This window comes from Atractosteus spatula, chromosome 23, assembly GCF_055471065.1.
Source record: "Atractosteus spatula isolate fAtrSpa1 chromosome 23, fAtrSpa1.hap1, whole genome shotgun sequence".
NCBI classification, from domain to species: Eukaryota; Metazoa; Chordata; class Actinopteri; order Semionotiformes; family Lepisosteidae; genus Atractosteus; species Atractosteus spatula.
This window is the reverse complement of record NC_142728.1, coordinates 1,341,721-1,366,558: the sequence shown is the minus strand read 5'-3', so window position 1 is coordinate 1,366,558 and position 24,838 is coordinate 1,341,721. Positions and strand designations below refer to the sequence as shown.

Sequence of the window (24,838 nt, the reverse complement as noted above, 5' to 3'; positions counted from 1 at the left end):
GTTTAGCAGCTGTGGGATTATTTGTTCTGTGCCTCTCAGGCCGCAGGGGAGCAAGCGATGAAGATCAAGCTGATCGCCCCTGTCTTCGGGGAGCAGGGACAACGCCGATCTGAGTGTCACGCCCACCGCAGACGTGCGTGTGTGTCCACACAGCTCTTCATCTAAACTTCCCTTCAATCGGAATTTCCTAACGGGTTCTCCCAGTTCGGGGTCGTGGGGGAGGCAGAGCCTGTCCCCACCAGCAAGGAAGGGTTCACCCAGGTGCAAAGACACACAGGTACACACGGGCGCACACGGGCGCAAGGACACACAGGCACACACAGGTACACACAGGTACACACAGGTATACACGGGCGCACACGGGCGCAAGGACACACAGGCACACACAGGCACACACAGGTACACACAGGTACACACGGGCGCACACGGGCGCAAGGACACACAGGCACACACAGGTACACACAGGTACACACGGGCGCACACGGGCGCAAGGACACACAGGCACACACAGGCACACACAGGTACACACGGGCGCACACGGGCGCAAGGACACACAGGCACACACAGGCGCACACGGGCGCACACGGGCGCAAGGACACACAGGCGCACACAGGCGCACACGGGTGCAAGGCAGGGTACACCCTGGACAGGATGCCAGTCCATCACAGGGCAGACAGACACAAACACACACACACAGAATTTCCCCAGAATCCCATTAACCCACGAGTGTATATATTCTGTCTGCAGAAGGAAACCGGGGCACCCAGAGGAAACTCACACGAAAAAGGGGAGACCATACAAACTCCACACAGACAGCACCCCAGGAACTGAACCCGGCAGCGCTCATCACTGTGCCCCTGTTCCGCCTTAATCATCACATACAGTATATCAGCAAAACATGGGCGTGCTTCTTATACCGGTCTGGCCTTTTTTCGCCTAGATTGAATCATTTGATCTTTTTTGTTTGTAAACAGTAATCGCAACAAAATGCCTTTATTTCGTAAAGTGTGCAAGATCTGTTTGAAAAGCCACTGTGGTGTGGTGAAAAAAAACCCCAACAACTTCAGAATAAAACTTCGGAAGCTGTGAAAAAAAAAAGATTTCTTGAAAGAAGACGCCTCTATGACATTGGAAGACTTCTGCCTTTGTCAATTCTAGATAAGGGTGGATGTGGTGAAAAATCCGGACGTGACGCTTAATGACCGGATCAGTCGAAGCTAACAGTGCTTAGTTGTTTTTTTTACAGTTGCAGGCACAATGATCTATGTAGAAAAACAATAAAAAAACCCCAGGTATGTATCGTGGTATTCAACACGTTCATCAAAATCGCCTAATTTGATTTCAATATAAAGGAGACGCCATCTGTTTTACGAAGCTTTCATGTGTGCGCACTCATCCATACGGGGGAGCACACTTTTGGAATCAGGGGGCAGGCAAGCCTTTTCTGTTTCTATTGTGGGGGGGGAAAGGGGACCCTGACTCTTGCACTGTACGAGCACCGTGCGTCTGTGAGCCTCTGTCTCGACTGCAGCGAGGACCTGCGCGATTAAGCGAGCTATTTTCGTCCTGCGGCGGCCTGGGAGCCGGCGAGGGGTGGGCACAGGGCTCGGAGCGCACAGACTCTCAAAAGGGCGTCGCCCCGGCCAGACGCACCAGACGTGCCCAGAGATTTCTAGCCGTGTAGCAGGAAGGCGATTTCTCTCCCAAAGATCCCGACGCTGACCGACAGCCCCACTGCATTTCAGGTAACGATGACGTCTTACCGGGGATTTGCGCGCATAGCACGTCTTTTGTTTCGTAAAAAAAATAAAATAATCTTCTTGTCTGGATAAATCAAATCTTATTTGCAGCAAGAACCGTGCAATTAAAAAAAAAACCCATGAAATCCGTGTTGGAACAGTAGCCTCATAGTGTTGTTGAGATACGAGTTATTGGTCGTTTTTTCGATACCCGATTTGGGTTGAAGTCTGTTCCTGCCTTTGTTAAAGTCCAAGGCTATCCCGAGAATTATAGCTCCACAGATTCAGTTTTTTTTAAATCGGTGGCGAGTTCATTTCCATCAAGAGAAATCAGTACGTCTCGGCAAACGCCTACTTTTGATCGAGACTGATTTTTGTTCTGAAATGCAATTAAGAAGTTTTATCTAATAGAATTTTAAAGGAGGCGCTATATGTTTTGTTCGTGGTTTAAAATGCTTCAAGTTTGCCTTTAAAAAATCCACGCATACTTACTTACTCGATTGCATCGTGTAGTATTTTCATAAATGTATGGAACAATCTGTAGTGCAGTTTGTTTCCAGCATCTGTGGTTGATCTGTCTCCTCTAATCTGAACAGCTTTTTGAACCCACAGGGGACAAAAACTTGCAGGATCTACTGTTTTGAAAGCAGGGCGCAAATATTCCCATATATGGGCCGTAACAAACTCGCATTAAGCCCAAAGTAGGGGGGAAAAACAGTACCAGCAGTTTCAATCCGGAATATTCTTGAGGGTAAGAGTTGTTTGCATACGAGATGCACTTTATTACTGTGCGGAAGTCGTAATATAAAGATCTGACACGCGTGCCAGTTTTGTAACTTCGCGAAAAAAATATAAACTGTAGATTGAAGTTTATAAAACATTGCAACATGAATATAAACTGTGTATGTTGTAGTTTACTGCTCTAGCCGTTTACCTTTCTGTTGCCTTCGTCCAGATAAAGTGAGCTAACCCCAGGTGGGGCACTACAGTCTGTACCCTTGAGCACGGAATTGTATACTCTCTCGGTGGGTATTTCTCCATCGAGTTACCTGCCGATATAAAGGCTTATTGCACGCCGTACTGCGGGAGTTTTGTTCACAGCAAACCTGTTAATGGTTCCTTATCAAAGTCCATACAAAACTAAAATAATTGAGTAGCACGCATTCCGACTTCTAGACCACGAGTTCTAGAAAACCTCGTTATTCTGCGATACTCGGGTGCTAAAGTGTAGAAAATGCCTGATGAGTTCCAACACCTGGTGGTGAATGAAGTACAGTACCGGCACTTTCTTCCTGTAGTTTGCATGGGATTGTCCTGTCCTAAAGCAGTGTATTAGCAGTGCGTGTCTTTCTCGGGTCTGGTCATTTACGCCTTCTGAAGCTTTGTAGAATCCCCTTAAATTACTAGGCCTGAGCCACCAGCATAACGCTAAAAAACTTCTCCCTGTTTAAAGAGGCCAAGTGAGAAAAGCTGTGTTGGAGTATACATCGATAATCTAAGAATCTAGAGCCAGCATTGTGTTAATAAGGCAGATGAGTCAGGTTTTTTTTTTAAAAAAAAAATGCTCATAGATGCTATGTTTGAAACATACTACATATTTTCCATAGTGATTCGTTTGGTAACCATGGAAATGCACACACAAGCAAACACAGGCCACTTTTTTTGACCGTAGTGTTTAGCGATGGCAGGAAGTAACGGCATTAGTTACAGTGATTTCCCTCAAGTTAAAACAAGTTAGTGAGCTGTTGCACAGGAAAACACACAGCCTGAGTCATAAACCCTACCGAATGTTACGGCGTGAGTCCTCCAGCAGTTATTTTGGGATTCATACTGGATCACAAAGAATAGAAAAAAAGGAAATGCCTTTTTTTTTTTGCAGTTCAGCAGAGGCAGAAATCACATTGAGCGCCCTGTCAAACAGTGCGTACTGCAGGAGCTACTGTGGAGGAGGAGGGGGGTCAGTCTGTTCAGGTGCTGTGATGAAGGTGATGAATCTCCTACAGGAGTAGCAAGAGACATGCTAGTGGCCGTGACAGTGAGCACGCCTGGCCTGAGCAAGGCGTGTGCTCAGAAAACCGATAACACTCTGACCTAGCTGCATAGCTGCTTCCACTCAGAGGAGTAAACCATTTCCTGGAGCAAGTGCAAACAGTTTTTGACACACCTTCCGCAGGAGTAAATGAGGGGGGGAAAAAAGACAAGCTCGTATTTCAGGTTCCATAAACTGTGCACATCGACAGTGTAGGCGGTACAAAAAGAAATGGGGAAAAAACCCATCGATGGGCACTGTGATCTTGGGAAGCTTCGTTATGGTACAGATGACAGGGGGAAACTGGGAGAGAGGTCATACAAATAACTGTATAGCTAAAGTAGTTCAGGTGGGCAGCAGCATCAGCATGCGTAGGCTGCAAAGGAACAAGTAAAGGTGTATTCCCAGCTGAAAAGAGAAGAGCAACGTTTTGGCTGTGTTTTCTTTCTTCTCTTTTCAGCAGGGAATAAACCTTTACTTGTTCCTTTACTATATAGCTAAAATGTTTTTAGTATTTGTAAGCTGTACAGTTATAAGTACAGTAAGTACATGTTAGCGATATAGTATTAACTATATATAGTTTCTAGACTCAAAGCAGTCTTCTTCAGAAGAGTCTTTACTTCATTGGTTCTGTTCTTTACCCCTCTGCTCCTGCTGTATTCAATACTCCCATCTACTGTCTCCTCTCACTATGCATATCTTGTGTATTTTTTAATTGTTGTTGTTCTGTAAAGCGCTTTGAGAAGCCACCTTTAAAGGCGCCATATACAATAATGTTTATTATTATTCTAATATATTGTGCATGATGAATGGAACACGGTAGGAGAGGTGTGACGTACACTGTGGACAATGGTCAGTGGCTGAGTGGATTCTTAAATACCCTGTAATGGAGGATATGTATAAGTGCACATGTGGGTTTTTAATATATCCAAGGTGTCATGAATTCCACTCCTCCCCCCACCAGTGTGACTGGCTGTGGGTTGCTGTTTTCCTGCATGGCTGCCGCACGGATGTGCATTTTATCCTGGCAGATCTGTATATCCTGGCTACCCCTTTGAGGCTGGCACGTGGCCAGTCTGCCAAACTGGGTGTGTTTCTCACAAAGACAGATGAAAACTGTCGCCTCTATGGTCAGCTGTGGGTGTAGCAGCTGTCAGCCTAGAAGAATGTCTCCAGCTAATCCCATCGTGCTTCAGCGTCTGTGTGGTGCTTTGATTCGATCAATGGGCTTGTGTGTGTCAGCATAGGGGCTTTAAATCCCCCCCCCCCAGCATTCCCAGCACCAGAAACGCACTGTTACCGTGTTTACTGGTTTTTGTCAAGTCCTGGCCTTTCTGTCTTTTGGCTGAGGTTAAATTGACTGAAATGTCGACGTTTGTTCTGCGAATCCCGTCGGATGAGGAGCGTTCTTCGACGCTACCGAGTTGAGCCCAAGGTGTAAGTCTGCGAAACAGCCCGTTGGGCTGCAGAGCTCTGGACATCGCCCATCTGTTGCTGAGCGGAAAACTTTGTTCTGCCAAAACTGGAGGGGGAAAAAAAAACTAGCTAGTGAAACAGGCCCTAGATCTGTGCGTACGCTCCTGCTGCTTATGCCCCCATTTGCTCTGTGCGCCTCAATGTCTGAGCTCTGAAACGACACACGGCACCTTGCGTGTGTACACAGTGACTAACGCCATTGACAGTTTTATGGATGAGAGCGTTCTGCTTTCTAAAGATTTTAGAGATACCGCAGGCCTGAGCTTGGGCTTCTGTCGATATTCTGGGAACTGTGGTAGCTCTGGGTGGTGCCTGACATCTCTGGGTGCCACTTCCTTATTTTTTTATTCACCCAGTGTAATTGCAACACAACCTGGATGCGATCAATGTGATGCACAGGATAGTGACACCGTGCCTTTGTAGTAGTTAGGGTGATTTTTATGAAGAGCCTGGTGATGCTACTGTAATACTGGAATTCAGCTAGAGTTCTTGAAGGCTATGGTGAGAATGCAGGAGGGCCACACTGCTAATTCATTTTCTCTGCGCTTCAGAACTCTTGCCTGAGCGATAAAAAAAGTAAGCTTGGAAGTAAATAAAGTAGTCAAAGTAATTCAGTATTAGGCTTTCTGTAACTTAATTTATGTGATTGTAGAAGGGATGGTAGGTGGAAATGCTGGGGGGGGGGTGGTTGGAGAATCTGTCAGAATGTCAGTGGTCTGCATTGTCATAATGCACCACAATAGCTGAAAGGGTCTTGGCAGAAAGGCGGTGAGTCTGGAGTCCTGTGCATGTTGTAGAGATGAAATGTTTAAGTGGAGAGGCTGAGTCACTAATGAGAGATCCTGCTGTCTCTCATCCGCACAGACTGTAGATCAAAGCGTGAAGCCCAGTCTGGTTAAGCGTCTGGTGACCAGTTCGCTCCTCATCCTGAACAGTATGGGATTGCAGCTGTGTGTGTGGGCTGGCTTGCAGGAACCTGGTTTGAGGAGGTTTTCTGTGTGCCTTGCGTTGTGCTCTGAAAGATGTCACATTTGCAGGCACTTTTTTTTTGTGGGGCTCGAAACGTGTGATTAATGGATCTGAAACAAATCTAGAATTGTAGATTAAAATATGTATTCCCTGCCTCTGTTTAACTGTCCTTCTAAAGAACCGTTTTCAGTTTTGTACGTCTTCCTTTCTCTTGCTGCAGGTTCTGTCAGCAGTGTGTAAACCCCTTGTATGATAGAGTATCTTACCCCTCGACAGTTAGCTTTCTATTCAAGTGTTTTTCAGATCCCCGACTCAGGGTACACAACTCCAGATCTTTCCAGTTACAATTTGACCTTCCTGAGTTCAGAGTCATACCACGACTACTGCTCTGTACAAACAGTAATTTGGATAGAAGTAACTATAAGGTAGGCAGATGGGGAAGAAATGCCTGTGAGCTTCATGAAACCTCTTATAACTTTGCAAAAAAGAAATGGAGGCAAATCATCGGGTAGCTCTCTTTAAAATAAAGGTGAATATGTTAATTTGTTTTTAGCATTTACTTTTAAAAACATCGAAATTGCCTGTAGTGTCTTTGTGGCTGAAACCCTGCACTGTGCACTTAGCCCCGTTCTTGTGTGAAAGGCACCTCCAGCTGGGCAGATCTTAATTTTGAGTTGAAGATGTGTCTTCTTGGTTTTCAGGAAACATGGTTTAGAAAAATGTGCACAGCTTCAATGCTGTTAAATGCTGAATATCTTTATTATTTAGACAAAGGCTTATATGTTTGATATGTTTCTTCACCATTCCTAGTTAATGCCAAATCTAAAGGCCAGGGCTTGGAAAAGTTGTAATCAGTGCTGTAGTGTTAATCACTGGTGTAGTTATTCTCCCGTGATTAAAAGCTACAGATCACATAATAAGCATGACCAAATTTAGCTTCTTCTAAACTTAACTTGCTAAGCGAAAACACCTTTGCTTTTAGTGATTTTTTTTTGGTATTCTAGCATCTCTATCTCTGCCTCCCAGACCAGAGATAACCTTCATAGTTACACAGATCTCTCCTATTTCTGTATTAAAATGCATACATATGCAATATCTTTTCCATGGAACTTCTTATCCCCAGGGGAAAAGGTGGTTCCTGGGTATCAGTGTTTTTTATAATTGGTAAAAGAACAGCACAGTGAACTTTCAGCCCTAAATGTATCCCTGTATTTGACACTAGCTTAAATTCCTTCTAAGCTAATGGTGTCTTTTTACATTTGAGCTTTAAACATTGCCTGAGGTGTTGGAGAAGAAGCAGTATGTTCCCTGCACGGTTTAAAGGTTTGGTGCAATGAACAGTTTCATCTTTTAAATAGTAGGTGTGCCTTAGGTGGAGCTTTGCTGGCTGCATGTGAACGCAGCTGTGAGAAACCTGCTTTTATGAACCAGTTCAGTCAGAATACCTGGGGGGATTCACTTGTCTGCTCTCTAAAAAGACGCATCCTTGAGCATGTACAGTATGCTTAGAGCACGGAGCAAAAGCAAGAAAACGCCTTTAAGCAAGGCGCTGGAAAGCCCAAGGATCTCAAACCCTGGTTTCTTTAAAGAACCAGCTGGATCAGCTTCAACAGCTGGGTAGCCTTTTCCAGACACCTACAACCCTTCGAGTAAAGAAGTGACCGAAGGGGTTTCAGGTGTCTTTGAGGATTTGGAATACTTGTCAGTTCCCCTTGCATGCCTTTCTGTTCAAGATGACGAATTCCTTCAGCCCTTTCAGGGTAGGGTTTCCTTTGAGCCCTGGGATGTATCTGCTTGTTCTTTTGTGGGGCGATGCCAGAGCAGCAGCAGTATGTTTTTCTAGAACCACAAGACAAGAGTGGCCAAAACTATGCAGTTTTCAAAATGAGACCTTTCTTGTGTGTCATAGATTTAATTCTATGCTTTTAAGTACATATCATAACATTTTGTTTGCCTTTTTAACGGCTTCCCTACATTGTCCAAAATAGATGTAAATAGTGTGTTTTTCATAAGTCGCCCATTGTGACTGTTTTCATTGTCAGGGCCATGTGGCCCATCTCAGTAACCCAAATTAGGATCCAGGATTTGTCTCTTGATTCCCCTTTTTTGCAGACCTGCCTGCAAAGGAGAACCAGGTCTTAGTCACTGTTTGTTTGGAGGGCAGGGGAAGAGGGATCATGTTTTGGAAACCAGGAAGGCCGAGTCATTCGCTGGGAGATTACTGTGCATGGCTCGTTTTGAGCTGCGTTCTCTCATTTTCCTCTACCGATGAGCTGTATACGCCTCACCCCTGCGGGGGTCAGGTGACTCTGGCTATTTATACAGCAGCCTGTGGGATGGGGGAATCTGTCTGTGCTGACGTCAGGCTGAGTCAGAGGACAGCCAGAAGGGACAGTTCCATTTAGAACTGTAAACTGCTGGCTTTCAAAGTAGAAAATGTTGTTTTTAACAAACAGCCACATTTTTAATTTGCTTTAACTCATCATTTTTCTTAGTATCCCTGAAAACTGAGATCCACTCTCCTTAGAGAATTCAGGTAATGGCAAAGGAATGCTGGCAGCTTATAGACTATTGTGTAAATGTAACCCTCCCGCATGGAAGACAGTCCTTCACAGTAGCAGTAACTCAGGTTACAGGTGTGGTGCAATGTAGTTAGTCATTTATGGAGTTTTTGTGAATATTAATCCACTTACATTATAACTGAGGTATGTCCTCACTACACTCATTCCATCCCTTATAAAGATTAATATATGCAATTTGTATTATTATCCGATAATGATAATGTTCTCGTAGTAAATAGATGAAACATTGCATTGATATCTGAAAATCATGAGTGTGTTTGCTCGTGCAAATGACCCCCAACAGAACAGAAGCCTGCCTACCTGCCTACCTGCCTGCACGTCTGAGGTCCTGCGCTGTGCAGTCGGTGGTGGTGGTGATGAAGAGCAAGCTCTGGGCGAGGAGCAGGAAACCGCGATGGCGGGACTTGTCATCGGGCTGCTCTCTGTGCAGCAGTGGTGCACCACAGGAACTCGCTGCTAGTTTAGTCAGCTAGGTCTGCTTCTCGTTTGCCACCAAATTCACGTGCGTTATGAAAGTAGAAGGATGTAAAAACGAACAAAGCCACGGCTTGGGCAGAAACCGAGCGGCTGAAGCTTAAAGTTGTAAAGTACAGCCCTGAATAAAACACTGCACATGACACGGCGCTTCAGAGCCACAGGACACCAGGGAGGAGAGAGGTCGGGGGCTGACGGAGGGTGTTCCTTGTCCCCCTCAAGACCACCTGGGGAAACCATAAAAAGAGGAAACAGTGCTTGAAAATATATATCAAAATATTCTGTATTTTAAAATGGATTTAGCATCCAAGATTAACAGCGTGTTACCAGGAGCTCGTTTGCATGATTGCGTTCGGTAGTTCAGCTGTAGGGGTGTTCCAGCCTTGGAAAGAATTAAGAGCCCAGTGAGTGGCTCCTGGTCTCGGAGGATTGTCAGACCCTAGACCAGTTAATGAACTGAATCTCTTCAGTCCAGAGCAAAAGAGGTTAATAGTTGACCCAAGTGTATCAGGTTATACACAAGGCCAGCTGTAGGCGACTACCTCAGTCTCAGCGGTGAAACGCCTCTCCTGGAAACTCCTAAGGAACACGTCTGGGAAGGAGGACAAGAAGCACTTCTTTCCACACTGGAGGTGTGGTTTTTCTGGAACAGACTTCCCAGCCGGGTGGCACAGGCCCAGACTCTGGGCTTTTAAAGCAACAGCAACTTTACAATTGCTTTTCAAAAACCCCCCAGACTACCAGCTTGGGCCCAATGTCTGCTTTTAAATTTGTAACCTTTCCCTATTTTGCCTCCAGACCAATAGGCTATTGTTAGCTGGCATTTAACTAACCTGTGGGTTTACTGCTGGGTGTGTGTGTGTGTGTGTGTGTGTGAACTCAAACTGTGACTCTGAAAACACGGTTGAAAAAAGCGGCTGGGCTGGGTGACTCCTTCTGCCCTTGCACATAGTTTCCTATGTACGATACAGTTCTAGTTCATCAGACAAGACGATAGATAATGACTTTGGTCCTAAAAACAGGAGCCATTGGAGCATTGTCTTACAGTGAGAAGTATAGGGACATTGAGGAGAACAGTGCTATGTAAAGTGTGCACAGATCCTCCTGAGGCTCTTTTTTTGAATAATAAGCTAGCATGTTTATTTTCGGGCTGTTTTGTGAAGTACCGCAGTACTGCAGAACAGACCTGTTCCACTGTTCCCTTCCAGACACTGTCATTAAATGATTTAAACACCTGTCCCTCTCAGCAGTGCTTTGCAGACTCCAGACAATATCGGTAAATTCAAATGTGCAGTAATTCTCTTCCCGTACTATTGGAGATGTTAAGGTGAACTTTGATACCGTATCAAAAAACCGGCTCTTAAAATGTGCAGAAACTGAGAATTTTGTAGACGTGCCACAAGTTAGATCGCAATCATCCAGGGGAAAATAAATTCGGCAGCTTCGGCATTACAGAATGCCACAGCATTTCAATTTTAAACAGGGCACACAAGAAATTAAGATTTGTGGACTAGTTAAAATGGGCTCCTATTATAGTTTTGTTTCCAAAAACAATTTCCACATTAATTATGTAACGAGCTGGTACACTAGAGTCGTGCTTTTGGCTGTATGAGATTGCAGGAACTTGAAATGTTCTAATGAAAGTTGGCCCCGACACCCGAGCAGGGGATTCTGGGAGCGGCCCTGCAGTTAAAAACATGGCAGCCTCTGATTGGCTGCAGAGAAATGCATTTATCCCAAAGGTGTATTCACTCCCACAACCCATATGGTGTCAGTAAATAGTTACTTCTAAATTAATGTGTTCTATAGTTAATTGTACATGTGTTAGTTAAAAATGTGTCCTCCTTAGTTCTACACGAAGTCCACTGTTGTGTGTTTTTCTTTTTATGTCCTGCGCTGTGGATTCTAAGGTAAGAGTTAGTGGTCTGGACCACACTGAAAGGAGAGGGAGCCCGTGAGCGGGGCTGACAGCGGTCTGTGCTTCTCGACAGGATGGTGTATCACCCGGAGTTCGAGCGGGCCGGTCAGGAGGCGGGCCTGCAGGTGTGGAGGATCGAGAAGATGGACCTGGTGCCGGTGCCGGCGAACCTGTACGGGGATTTCTACACCGGCGACGCGTACGTCGTCCTCAACACCATCAAGCAGCGCTCTGGCCAACTGCAGTATGACCTGCACTTCTGGCTCGGTGAGGCTGCGCTGCAGAGGCCCTGGGTACCAGACCGGTTGTTGTGTCTCGGTAGCAAAATAAATTAATTGATGCTATCCTAGAATTTTACAAATTTCGAGTGAAGGGCAAAAGCGTGAACTTTGTGAGTCGCCGTGTTGTCGTAAACGCGCGTTCGAGTTCCCACGAATTGGCGACGTGATGCGGCCCTTCCTGCTCACTAGTCCCTGTAATGACTGACGTAATGTGATGGACGAGCGAATAAATCCAGGTTGTGCAGCAGACATTTCACCGCAGAAACGTTCCAACGTGATCTGCAAGCAGAGTTAAAATTAGTATCTGTAGGGAAAACATCATTGGGCTCTGGAAAAAGAGTTGAAACGCTTTTTGTTGGCATCGCAGGCGAGTGTTGGCAGCATTCAGTCATGATTCATGAGAAGCTGCAGCAAATATTCATGCAGCTCCTCTCTGCTGCAGATGTGTAATTATCTCAGTCCACTTGATGGCTATTGTAATGGAACAGTTTGTGGTAGGATGGCGAAGCTCTGTGTAAAATCGGAGCGAGGTGGAGCACACCTGACTATGGTTGAGCAGAAACACGTAACCCACCCTGACCAGCTCTCATTCTTGAAAGTGTCGGTCAAGAACAAGACGTCTGTCTGGGATGGCCCTCGGGGTGTTGACCTTTGCTGAGTCCTGTGTCTCGCTGCACTGTTCCAGGGGACTTCTGCACGCAGGACGAGAGCGGGGCGGCGGCCATCTTCACGGTGCAGATGGACGACTACCTGGGTGGCAAACCCATCCAGTACCGGGAGGTGCAGGGGTTCGAGTCCCGCGCCTTCCTGGGGTATTTCAAATCCGGCATTAAATACATGGTGAGGAACTGAGCCCTCTGAATGTGTGGCCATGGGGTTTCTGTCCGTTTCCTCACCACTTGATCCAGGACAGGGCGCGGGGGAGCCGGAGCCTGTCCCAGCAAGCAGTGGGCATGAGGCAGGATGCACACAGACACGCACACTCACACCAGGGCCAGTTTTCCCAGCAGTCAGTTAACCTACCAGTAGGCCTCTGGGCTATGGGAGGAAACCAGAGCCCCCAGAGGAAAACCCATGCAAATACGAGGAGAACATGCAGACTCCACACAGAGGACCCCAGGAATTGAACCCCAGGTGGCCAGCAAGCCAGCCCGCTCATCAGCTTCTCGCCTGTGATTCGTGTCGGTACAATGGAGGTGGCGTCTGATTTGAAATGCTGATGAATTTCGGGAAACGGCAGAGCGCATGCTGGTGGACAAATCTTGATTAATTGCCTCTTTCTGTCCCGTTCCAGAAAGGGGGCGTGGCTTCTGGGTTCAGGCACGTGGTGACCAATGAGGTCAACGTCCACCGCTTGCTGCAGGTGAAGGGTCGACGTGTCATCAGGGCGACGGAAGTACCGGTCAGCTGGGACAGCTTCAACCAGGGAGACTGCTTCATCCTGGACCTGGGCAGTGTAAGGAGCCGGTGACGGCTGCTGTTGTTCTGTGAGGGGGAAGACGACGTGTACAGCTGGAGCCCGCAATCCAGAGCAGAGCAGGGCTTCTCTTGCTGCTGGCTGTACTGACGAGTCCTCCCTCTCTCCCTGCTCTAGGAGGTCTACCAGTGGTGTGGCTCCAACAGCAACAAATTCGAGAAGCTGAAGGCCACCCAGGTGGCCAAGGGCATCCGTGACAACGAGCGCAGCGGGCGGGCCCAGGTCTACGTGTGCAATGAGGGAGCGGAGCGCGAGAAGATGCTGGAGGTGAGGCGCGGTGAGGCGCAGGCGGGTAGTTCTCCTCATGGAGTTTGATCTGGGGTGGCTTTCTTCAGTTCACGCCTCAGACGGTTCGGTATCGATTACTGAATCGAAGGAAAAGCCCCAAAGCCGATGATTGTGACTGGGGATGGGTCCAACGCGAGGGGCGGAACGCTGTCTGTAGATGATGAGCCTTCGCCACTGTAGCACTGACAGCCGGAGAAGAGGGGGACAAGATGAAGTCTTGTTTTGTCCCGTCTCAGGTTCTGGGACCGAAGCCAGATCTGCCCGAAGGAGGTGCTGACGACCTCAAAGCCGATGCATCAAACAGGAAGATGGCGAAGCTGTACAAGGTGAGAGTGAAGACAGCCACCGACACGGGCAGAACGCCCTGCCTTCTTAAGACAGACGTCCTGCTACTGACAGAGCTGCCCACTTGTGGGAGCCTGAAGAGAAGGCATGATTGGCAGTCGTAAATAAAATGGGTTATAAAGAGGCTATAGCAAAACATCAGCTTTATAGTTACATATATCTGCCCTGTTTTAACAAGAATAAGGTGAAATTTCACTACTTAAATGCCTCATAATGGGACGACAGATTGGCCTAAACCACTGCTGCTAATCGATTGCGATTAAGAAAAGCCATTTTCTCCACATTAGCTGAGAGGCAGAAGCTGCCCCTTCCCTCAAACTAAAAACCTGGCATGTGGGGAACCCTGCTCTCGCCTGGTGCTGAAGGGTGTCTCCCCCCGCAGGTGTCCAACGCCAGTGGGAATATGGCCGTCGCCCTCGTGGCTGCCGAGAACCCCTTCTCCCAGAGCTCCCTGGAGTCAGGTGACTGCTTCATCCTGGACCACGGCTCCGACGGCAAGATCTTCGTCTGGAAAGGTCAGTCCGGGCCGGAGAGAGGGAAGCGGGCTTCGGCAAGAACGAACCGTGTCTGAACCAGCTCCAGTTACTGCTGATGTGTTCAGGGTTGTTTTTTTTTTTTAAAAAGATTTTGTGAGAATTCAGTTTCAGCTTTCATCTCCTTCAAAGTACCCCTTCTAATGAGAAAGCAGAGGGAATCGAATGTTTGCTTGCCAGTTTGTGTTTTTCTGCCTGAATGCATTTGCAGTCTGGAGAAGGACGTGGACATGTTGACGCGTCCCATGAGAGATTCTTGCCAGGCTCAGATGTTAGGGTCTCCCTGTGGGAACCAGAACCTTACGGCTCCTTCAGGGAATGGGTCCTGATCGTCTCGCTGGTGGGAAGACCTGTCCGCGGCTGGGAATGACTTAAGACCCTTTCCCGATAGGTAAGGATGCCAACACAGAGGAGAGGAAGGCAGCCCTGAAGACGGCCGATGAGTTCATTAAGAAGATGGGCTATCCCAAGCACACCCAGGTCAGTCCGGCTGTGACCAGCTGCCTCCCACAGGGGCTCTTCTGTGGAACTGCGTTGTTCGAAACCCTTCGATTCCTGTCAGCCGCCCCCGCTGGTTCGTTCAGTAAAAATCTCAAACTGAAGCCGGAACTCAGCTTCCTGAGGAGACCTCTAACGTATCTCTCTCTGGTCACGCTGTGCGTCTCGGCCGAACAGCTGTTCTGTGCTCGAGCCCTGAAATGTTGAGCCTGTTTCTTGTATCCTCGGATTGCTGTTCTTTTTCTCGCCTTCACTGCTGCAAACTGAGTCCTGTTCCCTCCCCCGTGTGCGTACGTCAGGTTCAGATCCTGCCCGAGATGGGGGAGACGCCTCTGTTCAAGCAGTTCTTCAAGAACTGGCGGGACCTGTACCAGACGGAGGGCCTGGGCGTGGCCTACGTGGCCAACAGCATCGCCAAGATCGAGAAGGTGCCGTTCGACGCCTCCACGCTGCACGACTCGCCCGCCATGGCGGCGCAGCACGGGATGGTGGACAACGGCTCGGGCGAGAAACAGGTGAGGCGCGGGCAGCATGCAGGGCACCAATTTCCTGTTGTCGGCTTGTGTGTGTTTTTGTGGCATGGCATGGTGACGGAGATTGGCACACCCCCGTGTTGTAAAATGTATCTGCTTCCGTCCGCAGATCTGGAGGATTGAGGGCTCTGACAAGGTGCCAGTGGACCCCTCCACCTACGGGCAGTTCTACGGAGGAGACAGCTACATCATCCTGTACAACTACAACCACGGCGGCCGGCAGGGACACATCATTTACATGTGGTGAGGCGGCGCTCCTCTGCTTTAAGATCTCTCTCTCCAGGCGTGGCTGGTGTTTGCAGAACACCGTAGACTACAAAATTTGAAATCCATGCATTAGTGCATCGCCTACTTTATCCCATGGATGACACAGCAGACAGGTGACACGGTCCCGCAGTGGTTAGCATTGCTGCCTCGCAGTGTCTGCCCACACCGCCCACAGCAGCAACCCATTTTCCTCCAGTGTCCCCCATCCCGGCCCAGGCCCGGCCCGGCAGTGCTGGGTGTCCGAGACCTGACCGGCTCACTGCTGCGCCATGGTAGCGCAGCATCTCGCAGCTCCTCCTTCTGGAGGATGTGGGGAGTAAACCGTTTCCAGAAAACTTCGGGGAACCCAAGTGGCAAGCAGGGGGGAGCGAAGTGGGAATATTGAAACCCAGGCTCAGGAAGTGTGCGTCTTCCGCAGGCAAGGGTCCGAATCCTCCCAGGACGAGATCGGCGCCTCGGCCATCCTGGCGGCCCAGCTGGATGAAGCGCTGGGAGGGGGTCCCGTGCAGGCAAGTAGACGAGCAGGAAGAGATGGGGGAGGGCGTGGTTGTCTTCTACCAGGGTGGGCTTCAGTTCCAGGGACCATTCAGGGGTTCAGCTAGGATTTGCAGGGTCTTGTGCTGGAAAAACAGATTTTCCACACGGAATTCCGTGCTGTGGAAGGGGCTGATTTCGTCAAGTCATTTCCTCCCCTCCTGGTTCTCCCCTGCTTCTTTCATCCCGTGCTTTTCTGTCCTTGCAGGTCAAAGGCGCTCGTATCACTACCCAGGTATTTCTCTGTTGCCTGTTCCAGGGGCTGCGTGGCTTTATAAAGAGTCCGGGGCAGAGATCTCGCTCGTTCTTTTCTCTCTCGTCTCCCGTTTCCTCGGCCCCGTGCTGTCTGAGCCCTGCTGTCAGGCGTGTTCTCTGGCAGCGCCAGAGCGTGCCCTGGCATTGATTTGCCAGCTCATGAGAGAGTGGGCACGTGTTTTTCAAGAGTCCAGGGCGAGCGTTTGAGCGGTGCCGTCGTGCAGATTCTTTCCAGACCCCGAGCAGCGACGGTCCGCTTGCAGGGGATTGTTTTGGATCACGGGAGAAGCCCGGCAGAGCTGTCCGTAAGGACTGGCGGCCCTCCTGCGGGTCCTGATCTGCTGAGATCATCCCGCCAGCGCGCCGCTCGTGGGCAGCACTGCTTAGATTTAGGGACAGCTGAAGATGACTGTCAGCAGGGCGGAAACAGACAGTGCAACCCTGTGTCTCCCTTTAAACCGAGTCACCAGTTTAGAGCATTCAGGGACTGTTGGCATCAGCTCTCCGCCTGACTGCAGGAGTGCTTTCAGTGCTGTCAGATCATGGCAGGGGTGAGAGCAAGCAGAGGGCTGCCCTCCTCTGTGTAGAGACTGTACAGAGAGAAACCTTGAGTCTCCTGCCTCTTGCTCTGTGTTTATACATTCCTCCGTGACTCACAGTGGATTGCAGGGCGTGTCTGTTGGGAGAACAGCTGAGAGATCAAAGCCAGTGCTGGGATTGTTTCCTGGTGCCCACTGCAGGGACCTCTCAGCACTAGCCTGGCTGAAGTACAGCTGGTCTTGAGTTTTCTCCCTGCTCTCACGTCCATATAGGAGAGACTGTGCCTGTTACCTCTTTTTCCTCTTGCTGTCTTCAGTGCCCTTTATAAAGCTCGTGCTCAGACCCCTGGATCTGTCTGTCCCTGGAAGTGTTCTACACACACTGCACACAAATTTGTGTCTGAGCGTTTCGCACACTGCATGACTCTCAGTGCAGCTCACAGCTCAGTGCGACTAACCCAGCACAGTGGACACCGCAAGGGAAACCCAGCTGCATCCAGACGGAGATCTCCAGGTGTCCAGCTGTGTAAAATCTGACCCCTTCCACAGATGCACAAGCAAGCCTCAGGATTGTCTCTGAAACGAGGAGTGTGATCACTCCAGGAGGGACAATATCAGGTGCAGAAATATGCTCTGGTACAGTGCTGCAGAAAGCAGGTTTCGCACAGATTAAATACTAATATACATGTTTGCATGCGATGCATTTGTTTTAATATATATACTTTCTCCTATTTAATAATGCTTGCCAAAAGGTCTTATAGATCTACTGAGTGCTCAGCAGAATTGGCTTGCATGCTAAGAGTTAAACGTCATCCGCACTGTCCAGTTCTGTAGGCTTCACGGGTCATTTTGTTCCCCTACAGAGATGTACACTGGAAGTAGCAAGAGATTAAGGCTCAAGGATCTATAGCTAAAGTACATTAACACATTAAAATGGACAGCAACAAAAAAGCCAGCCAGTCGGATTTAGAAAGAGAGGAATCAGCTCTTTTTTCCAGCCGTTTGCTGATGAGACATTCCTGTATCAATTGGCAGGATATCCCAGAGCCACAGAAGGGTTTGTCTCTAGACCAGCTCAACATAATCTCTGCTCGCTTTCCACGTAACTGGGGCGCCACTGCCACCTAGTGGCTGGAGTTGGGTATTTTGTTTTACATACCACATCTATAAAAGCAGTGCAGCAGACAGGAGAGCCACTCAGAGCAAAGGATTTTTTTGTACAGGGATATTCTGTACGCTAGTATCCTGCTTTTATAGAATCCCTACAAATGCTTCAGTAAACTTGTTATTCAAGCCTTTAGTTGGCTGATCAACAGACAGGGAGCTGAGAAAGGATCAATCTAGTGTTTGCATTTAAACTTCAATCACAAACTGCACTGGTTAAGAAGAATGCGCTCTGAATCTTTAAATCCAGAACACGCCGTTTGTTCATTGCCAGGGTGTTTTGAAGGTTAGAGGATTATTTTGATAGTTTAATGAATTGAATCAGTCTGCCATTTTGATGCTCACACCAGCATGAGGAAAGTGTGCTGTCTGCCTTTTTTCACCAGGTCTGTTATGGTTTTTTAAATGTTTTTGAGTGCTGGGATGGGAGTGTTTGGATCAACTGTGTCGGCACCCCGAGTTCTGGCAGTTTCTGTGGGGGTAGCCCCCTACACCCCAGCAAACCGCAGGCTAATGCTTAGGGAATCCCAGCTGGCCAGCAGACTAGTCCAGACCCTGGGCTCCGTACATAATACTTTCGGCATTACGCAAGAAATTAGTCTTTCTTACAAACAGAAGAGTGGTTACATAGTGTTACAGCACATCTTGCATGTTGCTCCGATTGTGAAATCACTGCCTCACAAAGATGCTCAAAGACCAGCAGTGCTGCTTCGCTGTTCTGGTGATCGGTGATAAGACGGAGATGGGTGATCAATATAGGCCTTTGATTGAATCGATACAAGTTCCACTGCTAGAGCAGTGACCTCATTTCACGATATATCCCACAGGACAGTGGCCAGCCTGTACGTTTCTCCCCTGTGTGAGAACACGAGACAAGTTAATGATCAGAACAGGAAATTGAGCCCATCAGTTCTTGTCACTGCCTTACAGCCTTAGGATCCTCTGCTCAAGACACCTAGACGCATAAAACCCTGTGTTGTGAATATAGGGTCCGAAGTCATTCTACAGAAGCTGCTAGCTTGGAGTTGAAGGATCCCAGCAGTTTGTGCTATTGGTGTGAACAAACTTCCCAGAAATGTCCACGTATTCACCCTGTTAATGATTAGAACAGCAAATTGAGCCTGTCAGTTCTTGCCATTGTCACCAGCTGGCAAAGGGCAGAGACCTAGCAGCTCCAGGGGCCGGGCAGCCCTTTTCCTTAAGTCTCGGCCCCCCGTGTTGTGCTCCTTACCTCACCCCCGGTCATCTGCCCGTCTGCCTCTCTGCGCTGCAGGTGCGGGTCGTCCAGGGCAAGGAGCCGGCGCACCTCATTAGCCTTTTCGGGGGGCAGCCCATGGTGGTGTACAAGGGGGGCACGTCCCGCGAGGGGGGGCAGACGGCGCCCGCCGAGATGCGGCTCTTCCAGGTGCGCTCCAGCTCGGCAGGGTGCACCCGGGCCGTGGAGGTGAGTCCTCTTCTGATTCCATTCCATCTTGCATCGTTTAATCAAGTCTGCAATGACGGGGCCGGCGCTCTGTGATCGTCTCTGCGGCCTGGAAGCCGGGAACTTTGCTTGGCCAGGACTGCAGACCTAAACGGCTCAGGCCAGTACAGAGGTCTAGATTGGGTTTTGAATGTCTGCTGCATCCTAGCACTAGACAGGACCACCAACGCTTCAGAGGACTACAACGCGGTCTCTCGTTCTAGGTTGACACCACAGCCTCCAACCTCAACTCCAACGATGCCTTTGTCCTGGTGACCCCCGGCGCCTCCTTCCTGTGGGTCGGACAGGGGGCCAGCAGCACGGAGAAGACGGGAGCCCAGCAGCTGTGTGGGATTCTGGGAGTGTCTGCCTCTGAGCTGGCGGAGGGCGGAGAGACCGGTAAGACTGGGGAGCCTGGGCTGCTCTCGACTAACCCTGCTCTTTTCTCCACTAAATCTTCATCCTTCACCAGTCCTGGTAAGGGCTGTGGCTCAGCAGAAAGCCCTCGTTTCTAGTTAGACGCCCAGGGCACAAGGCAGGACTGCACACAATGTAGAGACGCCATTTATTTAGAAAACAGATAAAACCCACGAAACACTGACAGAACGTGCAACCGAATGTCTACATCCCTGATTTTGCTCTTAAATTGGCCTCCGTTTTTCTCGAAACTGCAAGCAGTACCCTTGAGCAAGGCATCCTCATTCTCTCCTCTCCTCATTCATTTTATTGATATTCAATAAAATGTCAAGTTCTTTAAAAAGGTAGAGATGTAAGATGTCAACCAAATAAATAAGAATAATTTCCCTCTGAATTTCCTCCCAATTCAGAATTGCCAGTTGGGAATAAACTTGGTAGGAAACGGAAAATAAAGGCGTATCAAAAGAGCACAGAGTCAACACTGACCTGTTTATTTGGCTACCGTTTTAAAACCAGAGGGATTTTAAAGTACAAAGAAAAATATGTAGTATAAGCTTGCAGTGCTAACCTCTTTAGGTTAAATCTTTATAATAGGAGGAGGCTTGAAAGGAATCAGAAGCTGGCTCTATTGTAGTAAGGGCACCACAGACATGATGGTGCATTAAAACTCACCCCTCAGCACGGTGCATAACAAGGCCAGCTTTAAGACTGATCAGTAGCTGATCCTGTAGGAATGTCTCCTGGGATAATGGGAGACCCCTGCTGCTTCCGGTGGTCAGATGACTGCGGCTGAGGAGCGCAGGGAGAATCCTGCTAGACGCTGTGCACCCCCTCACCCTCCTCCTCCTCCTCCTCTTCTCTCTCCCCCCCCCGGGGGCGCAGATGACTTCTGGGCGGCTCTCGGAGGGAAGGCGGACTACCGCACCTCCGCTAGGCTCAAGGACAAGATGGAGGCTCACCCACCCCGGCTCTTCGCCTGCTCCAACAAGACCGGGCGCTTCATCGTGAGTCTTCCCCCGCCTTGCGGTTCTTATCGCACCGTTCGAGAACTTGTCGCCATGAGGGAGACCCTGAGATAGATTGCTTTCATAAATCTAGAGCGGTCTCCTGGCTTATTCCCTTTCTGAAAGCAAATAGAGCAACTCCTAGCAAGACACATTTCACCCGAAGTGCACCGTGCTTCAGACCCACCAGGGGGCTTTTTGATGAGCGCTTTCCAACAGGAGTAGGAGCGTGTTTTCCAGTTAGTCATCTGTGAGACTGGTTAGATGATGACGCAGCTTGAATTTCGAAATTGTGTTGTGAAATTAAGGGGATGCAATATTGAAACCACATTTGACATTTTCTTAAAACCCTTTCTGGGTTATTGATAGTTATTTTCCGTTACTACTGTCCAAGAGGCTAACACTTAAAGGGGTCTCCTATGTTTTTTTTTGTCATAGGAAAGATCATTTTATGCTATATTTTAAAGGTAATTTCTGCAGTAAAAAGTAAATGGAGGAACGTATGGTTCATGCTTTTTACAGAACAGCCTTTAGTCTGTTTTTTCTCTTATTTTAATGCCGTATAACTCCACTGCATTTTCTAATTCCGTTACAAGAAATTCTATTTTTTTTCAAGTGCCTCAAAACTTAGAAACATACATCATGGGTAAGAATCTCTAGACTCATGTCTGAATGAAACACCCTCAGTACTATGTAAGAAATAGTATTTGTTAAAAACTGAAGAGTGGTTACAGAGTGTTGCAGCACAGGAAGGGTAGTGCATAGATTGTGAAATCACTGCCTCACAAGCATGTTCAAAGACAAGCAGTGCTGCTTCACTGTTCTGGGAGGGCCTGATTGGTGAGAAGACATTATAAATCTCTCGGGTGAAGACTTCAATGGTTGATCAGTATAGGCCTTTTTGAATGAATCAATACAAATTTAATTGTTACAGTGACCTCATTTCAGGATATATCCCACAGGACAGTGGCCAGCCTGTGTTTCTCCCCTGTGTAAGAACATGAGACAAGTTAATGATTAGAACAGGAAATCGAGCCCATCAGTTCTTGTCACTGCCTTACTGTCTTAGGATCCTTCAGTCAAGTCACTTAAACCCCAGTGTTGTGAATATAAGGTCCGAAGTCATTCTACAAAAGCAGCAAGTTTAGATTTGAAAGATCCCTGCAGTTTCTACTATTGGTGTGAACACATTTCCAGTTACATCCACACATTCTCCCTGAACTTCACTTCAACTCTCCTTAAGTCCTGGCTCTCTCTTAAGTTTCTTTTTCCGTAGAGCGACAGACTGTTTTTGACTAGTCAGTCATGCACCTACGCTACAAGAAGCGTTCATTTTTATGCAAGTGGAAGAAGTGCTCAAAGCTAGTTCCTTGAGTGAGACTGCTTTCTGACTCCACAGAAGGTTCATACAGCAAACTCATGACTGCTCTGGTGTGTCGGTTCCGAACACCCGCAGGTCACACTGGTATGGATCAGCGGTGACGTACCAGAGCTCCCACAGTCACTGGGGGTCACTGGTCCCGGTGCAGTTAAAGGGCGCGATCACTTCGTGCCCCACCACAAACCTGAAATCTATCGACATATCTCGACTGACGGAAGTCCCCCCAAAAAAACCAGTGCTGGCGAAGTGTCTGAAACTGTAGTGAGGTCTGCAAAAACCCAGCCCACACACTGAGGCCACTGTGAAGGGCGGTGGGCTGGGATGCCAAGTAAATGTTCCGTGTTTGTGCGTGTCTGCTGCCCCCAGATCGAGGAGGTGCCAGGGGAGATGACGCAGGAAGACCTGGCCACTGACGATGTTATGATTCTGGACACCTGGGACCAGGTAACAAACCAGACTCCGGTTTTCAAGCGCATTCCAGGGAGCTCAAAAAAAAGGGACCCGATATAGAATGAGGCGAGCTCGATTCATGATCTGCGCTGTGACGTGAACGAGACTCGGGCGGCGTTTTCCACAGTGATCCGAGTCGGAATGATAACTTCCTGACTGTGCTGAAGACAGCGCAGCTAGGAAAAACTGAAGGTAAAATCAGGGCTTCCTGGTGCCACAGTTCTAAAGGGGCTGTGGAGTACTGCAGCACTTGTGAATTGCTCTGTGAATGTGTGCTGTTTAACTGTTCTGCTTCCTCTTGAAGGTCTTTGTGTGGATTGGGGACGAAGCCCAGGAAGAAGAGAAGACGGAGGCGATGGCTTCAGGTGATGGGATATCTGTATCAGTTGTTGTTGTTTAATGACAATTTTTCCCCCATCCTGCCTCGTATTGGTTATTTAATAGTAACAATAATTCCTTACATTTGTATAGCGCCTTTCTGAACACTCCACTCAAAGCGTTTTACAGGTCATGGGGAGGAGAGCAGAGTGTTGAAGCTAGTTCAGAGATGAGGATTATTAGGAGGCCATGACTGGTAAACACCAGGTGGAAATTTGGCCAGGACACCGGGGTTAACATCCCTACTCTTTTCGAGAAATGCCCTGGGCGTTTTAATGACCACAGAGAGTCAGGACCTCAGTTTTACGTATTGTTCCAAGGACGGCACCTTTTTACAGTATATTGTCCCCGTCACTATACTGGGACATTAGGACCCACACAGACTGCTGGCCCCACTAACACCTCTTCCAGCAGCAGCCTCAGCTTTCCCTGGAGATCCCCCATCCAGGTACTGACCAGGCTCACACTGCTGGGCTCCAGTTGGCTGCCAGCTGGGAGCTGCAGGGTGGCATGACTGCTGGCTGACCCTTATTTGGCAAATTAAGCACATTAAAAGGGATTTAAATGGGTGATGAGAGCAGCAGTGCGTTTAGCAGTTTCCTGAGGATCTGGGACAGTGGCCTTCAGAAGGACGACAGTACGGAAGGCTCAGGCTCGCTCACTCCATGTCCCTCTCTCGACAGCTGCCCGCTACATCGAGACTGACCCTGCCAACCGGGACCCTCGCACGCCCATCGTGAAGATCAGACAAGGGTTCGAGCCCCCGACCTTCACGGGCTGGTTCCTGGGCTGGAGTCACGACTACTGGAGCACCGACCCCTTGGAGCGTGCCATGGCTGACCTGCAGGTGTGACCCCTGACCTCCGCCCCCCGCCCCGACCAATCGGAGAGCTGCCTTATCCTGGAGCTGCAGTCAAACTTTTCCGCCTCCACTCTACAGTCTCCACCCACTGCCCCCCCCACCCGCCATGCCTTTAGACAGGACTGTGTTTAGGTTGCTTTTCATTTAGCTGAGAGTCCAAAATGACCCCTCCGTCTTTTTGTAGCCAGGGTTCAAAGATACATCCGTTTGTTGTAGAAACTCTGACTGAAAGAGAAAGACTGCGTGACTATCAGGATACACATTGCAAAGGGTGACCATGTATCTTCGTTGTAAAGGATGTATGAATGACTCAAGAGAATAGTTTTGGGTCTTTTTTGCGGTTTAAGAGTCTACAAAATACATAGGAAAAGTCATAACTGTCTCCCAGATTAAGGGCTAAAATTGACTGTTATCCTGAAATGAGATGAGTGAGGATTAACCAAAGCTACCACATAATACACAAGCACTTAATCCTGCTGGTGCCTGATGGATACTTTGTACCAGTGTAAATCTTGCAGTGGGGTTTTAGGTTTTTGGAAAGGCCATAATGTCGTCAGATTCAAAGCAGAAAGGAAAACTGTTCATGGAGAGCCCCTGTTTTGTCACAACAAACAGGCTGGACTCCTCTTGTGTGCTCCCTCTGTCTGACAGGCACTGGACTCGTTCAGCTGTGCATTAGTTATAGGGCCAGCTATTTGCACATACAATCCTCCTATGTGATGTACTTATCCGCGCTTTCTTTATAAACTGATTAAAATTTTGAAAACCTGAATGCTTTGGTCTGCTTAATCTTTTCTAATCGTTTTGAACATTTTTATTTCAGTTCCACTTGAAAAATCAGAAATGCAGTTTCACAACCTTTATCTTTTGTTCTCTTGTCGCTTGGTGGTATTTCATATCTGAAGAATTCGTAAGGTACAGCTGGCACTGAATTTAAAACTGTGTGTGATGACTGGGTGGTGGTTGCCGCAGTAGCTGTGCTC

The 24,838-nt window shown here is 48.4% G+C and overlaps 1 protein-coding gene across 2 annotated transcripts; it reads left to right on the top strand.

Annotated features, from left to right (window-relative positions):
- The first annotated feature begins 1,204 nt into the window (after positions 1-1,204).
- Positions 1,205-24,627, top strand: LOC148816027 (gelsolin-like). 2 transcript variants are annotated; one of them, XM_088940267.1, is made up of 18 exons: positions 1,205-1,745; positions 11,261-11,454; positions 12,154-12,308; positions 12,763-12,924; positions 13,063-13,212; positions 13,470-13,559; positions 13,961-14,093; positions 14,503-14,591; positions 14,909-15,124; positions 15,252-15,385; positions 15,828-15,918; positions 16,152-16,178; positions 19,175-19,345; positions 19,588-19,762; positions 20,663-20,784; positions 22,532-22,609; positions 22,920-22,980; positions 23,677-24,627. In XM_088940267.1, exons 2-18 carry the CDS (start codon positions 11,262-11,264, stop codon positions 23,844-23,846), a joined length of 2,217 nt encoding a protein of 738 aa, XP_088796393.1. In that variant the 5' UTR covers positions 1,205-1,745; position 11,261; the 3' UTR covers positions 23,847-24,627. The 2 variants fall into 2 exon arrangements, with proteins under 2 accessions (XP_088796393.1, XP_088796394.1); XM_088940268.1 differs by lacking the exon at positions 16,152-16,178.
- Positions 24,628-24,838: the final 211 nt, after the last annotated feature.